General features: G+C 31.4%; 1 protein-coding gene across 1 annotated transcript; it reads left to right on the forward strand.

Annotated features, from left to right (window-relative positions):
- Positions 1-1,776: 1,776 nt before the first annotated feature.
- Positions 1,777-3,885, forward strand: LOC115718556 (uncharacterized). Its single transcript, XM_030647355.2, has 2 exons — positions 1,777-1,996; positions 2,791-3,885. The coding sequence occupies exons 1-2, from the start codon at positions 1,952-1,954 to the stop codon at positions 3,622-3,624; spliced, it is 879 nt and encodes a 292-aa protein (XP_030503215.2). The 5' UTR covers positions 1,777-1,951; the 3' UTR covers positions 3,625-3,885.
- Positions 3,886-4,191: the final 306 nt, after the last annotated feature.

The raw sequence follows: 4,191 nt of genomic DNA on the forward strand, positions 1-4,191 counted from the left end.
TGGTTGTACCTTAATTCGAATTTACTCTTCTTATTGTGTTTTTTTTAAAAAAATATATTTATATTGGAAACCAGTAATCAATCAAAATGCAACTGTATATAACGTAGATGTATTATTCATGAGGTTTTTTTAAAATTTTTCACATCATACATTGTATTGGATTTGGTGGGAGCTCCAGATCTGTTTGTTACAGATCTACATTTCATGAATCTGGATTTCGATATTCGGGGGAGTTGTTTTGATCGAATAAATTATAAAACAAATGTGTAATTTCAGTTTCTTCACAGTTTTTCTGATTTTTTTTCGTCATTTTCTGTTTAGATCATTGCAGGTCTTCTTTTCCAGTTGATTTCGCCAGAATTAATGGTTGTATTTTCCTCGTTTTGGTTTCATTTTGGTTGTTTTGCGGTTTTGAAAAGATCGAGGTATGTTCATCTTCATCGTTCGCTCTGTACAGCTGAAGGCTTAGTGCATGTGGTATTTTTGTAAATGTTTGTATGTGGACTGTAAAAATATTTAATGGGCCGATCCATAGTATTTTTGTAATTTTTTTTCCTTTTTCGTATTTTTCTGTTTTTTTCCCATAATTAAACGTCATAAAAAAAATTTAATTGTATGTACAACTACAACCTCCTATTTTCTCGCATATGTGTAGTTTCTCATCTTTTAATATTATTTCTAAATAAAAAGAACTGTGATTACGCAAGGTAAACAACATCAATTTTATTTTATTCATTTATTTTTATAATATAAAAAGCAATCATATTAGCACCATATCCATTGATTACAGAAGGTCTTTTCAATATTTTGGTGAGGGGATTATGAGTATGGTTTGTTCACCATTATTGGCCTTCTAAAGTTTTTTTATTTCTTTTTTTAAAAAAAGGTTGTCTTAATCATATAAAACTAGAGTGGTTAGTAAAATCTAATCTAAAAATAACACCCTTATAAAAGAGGACGGCAAAAAAAAAGAAAGAAATTAATTAAACTAAAATTATGTTTTATACAATACACAACATATACATTATATACTTCTTGCATGGAAAAATTTAAAATATGTATTTGGATATGACCGAAATAATAGGGGAAAATATAATGTAGTATAAACCCTACACTATTGTCACTGAATTAAAACAATCATAATGGTAAGCGAATTAAATGGGTTGGGGTTGAATTTTTTTCTTGATAATTCTTATTTGGATTAGATAATAATTAAATGCACACCATTATAGGCTATAGTCAGTATTTCACTATTCTTTTGACTGAAAATGTTAATTACTTTAGAAAGAGAGTATATTAAGAAAGTTGTCTTCACACACTTACCCAGCTAGCTTTTCAAGTGTTTCTTTTTTTCCTCATATAGAGATATATTGCACGGTACACTTATGGCATGATGAAAAAAAGGAAACTATATGTATATAATTATTTCGTTAAAATTTTAATTTTAATTTTGGAATGAGACAAAGGTGCATAAACGGTGGGAAGAAATTCCATAAAATTAAATTTTACAGAGAGGACTTACCAAAATAATAATAATGCTAACGATTTTTTATTTTTTGACAAAATAATACTTACAATTTAAAGAGGGGAGGAAAGAAAATTAATTGAAAAGATTTTCTAATATGGAAGGTTTTGTCATTTCTTATTTTTCTTTGACGTGACTCGTATATCTGGAATGTAGTGTGAAAGCCATCTCTCTCTCCATTCTTTGCTCTTCTGTTTATTTTATTTTTATTTTATATTTTTGAAATCCCTCTCTCTCTTTGTTATTATTTATATTTTTATATATAATTTTTAATCTCTCTCTACCATTGTTTGTCATATATGGCCTTTATTTCAGTCTATAAATGACGCACAATTCACTTCATTTGAACTCCCTCAGCTCCAATTCTTTTTTCCTTTTCTGCAACATTCTCTTTTCCTGTGAAGAAAGGTAACCAACCAAGAAACCATGACTATGGAGGAGTTGGGTTTGGGTTGGTCTTTATATCAAGAGGTGGGTCATTTTCCATATTTCTACATATTAAAGTTGTCATTTTTCTCCAATCTCTTTTGTTTTCTCTTCTGGGTATTGTAAATTTTGCTTTTTAAAATTACCATGTTGATAATTTAACCTTAGTTTTTTCGTCTAAAATGGCTTCTTCTTTGGGCATTTTAAAATGGTTATTCCATTTCGTACTCTTCAAGCTAAACATTAGTTTTAGTACTTGTGAGCCATTTCAGATTGAATCATTGCCTCCAATTATTTTTGAGTTTTACCTCCTTTTCAGATTGAGTTCCTTCTACTGTTGCATTCTCATTAGAATTCTCCCTTTTGTAGTTATCGTTTTGTCCTTTTTTCCCCCTCATTTGGCTCTTGTGATTAATGTTATTTTACCATACAAGTAGCAGTACATATTTTGTTCATACAAAAATTCTTAAGATATATATATATAAATGTATATAAATATTAAAAGACTTTCTCTGTCTTGCCATGGTCATAACATCTATTGGTCCAAGCTTATTGTTGTATGTCGTTATTCATGGAAGCCTATGGTATGCTATGGCATTAAATTTTTAGGGCCCATGTTCACAATTTTTGTTATAAGGGTAGGTTTAATGGAGACTATCAACTTTATAATATCAATTTCTCTTTTTCTTAAAAATAAATAAATAAATAAATGATAATAATGATCGTTTGACCAAAAAATTGGAATCTCAAACTCAATTATATTTTTATTTGTTATGTTCTTCTTCCTAACTTTGAATTTGTTGTTCATTAACTGATTTTATTTCTCATTCTTATCTCAGGCTTCTCAGCAAAACATAAGCGCGTTAAATTATAAGCTGCAGCGCACCAAAGTTGAGCTGGAATCAGTGAAAATGGAGGCAAAGGCACAAATGGAAAAGAATGAGGAGTACCTGAGAAGTTTACTTGATTTCTTAAAAACTGCATTGAAAGAAAGAGATGAAGCAAGAAATCAGCTGCAGAAAGTTCAGTTTATGTTTAGTCTACCTCAAACTGAAAGTCCTATCTTAATGCCTTCTGCCAAAGCAAACTCAAGCATAACAGAATCTAATAGTCTTTCTGAGACTTACAATCACCATTCTCATGGCTCTTCTCCTGTTGAATCGTTTTTTGATGCTGCTGCTGTTTCTTCACCAGAATTTTCCAACATTAATATGGATGACTCAAGCCAAATGGGGTTCTCCATGTCCTCTGTTCCTGCCCCACTTAACATTGATCCGGCTTCTGTTGTGATTGAGAATCTTTCCAAAGGAAAACCTCTGCCTGAGAAAGGAAAACTGTTGCAGGCTGTTTTGGGTGCTGGTACACTCCTTCATAATCTTCTCTTGGCTGGGCCTCTTCCGAGTTGGCGCAACCCGCCTCCCTTGCAACCCTTCAAGATTCCTCCAGTTTCCATTAAAGGTACCGGTGAAGGTTCTTCAGGGTATAATCAGAAACCAGTTGACAACTCCTATGTGCCTCAAAAGGCTGTTCAATATTCACAGTCATGCTCAGCCTCCATGTTGAATTTCTCTGGTGGCACTTCTAGTTCTAGCCTTAATAATTCTACTGTGTTGTCTATGAGTTCCAGTTATAATGACCAGATACCTATTGTGAAACGGCAAAGACTCCATTGAAATCATTTTAGTCTTGGTTCTTCTTGTAAAAATGGAAAAAGAAAACCAGATCTCTCAGGTTGATGTTGATGTAAATGGGATACTTTTATTCTTATGGTTTTGATCTTTAAATGGCGTAGCATTAAGTCTTTAGTAGTTTATATGTCGTTTGAGTCATTTGTAAATCATATTGTTTGTCAAATTTGTTAAGCCCTTTTCGGCTAAAGGTTCAATTTTATTTTCGACACTACCTCGTTTTTAGATTTATTCTATAATTTAATTTAGATTGAAAGTGAAATTCAATTTTTGTTCATGTTAATTGAAATTATGAATGTTTAATTTCAATGTTGGTATGGAAAGATTCAATCCATTTTTATTTCTAACTTCTTAGTAGATCTGATTCTTCATCAACGTCTTTTTGTTTATACTTTTATGTACAAGGCTTGAGTTGAACCCTCGACACTTAAAACGAATCCTTGTCCTTGAAATCATCTAGTTGCAATTGAAAATGTGGCACCTAATAAAAATAGAATAGGTGGGAGAAAAACTAAGAACACTGTTATAACATATTATCACCAGTGTTGAAAC

Source organism: Cannabis sativa, chromosome 2 (genome assembly GCF_029168945.1).
Source record: "Cannabis sativa cultivar Pink pepper isolate KNU-18-1 chromosome 2, ASM2916894v1, whole genome shotgun sequence".
NCBI classification, from domain to species: domain Eukaryota; kingdom Viridiplantae; phylum Streptophyta; class Magnoliopsida; order Rosales; family Cannabaceae; genus Cannabis; species Cannabis sativa.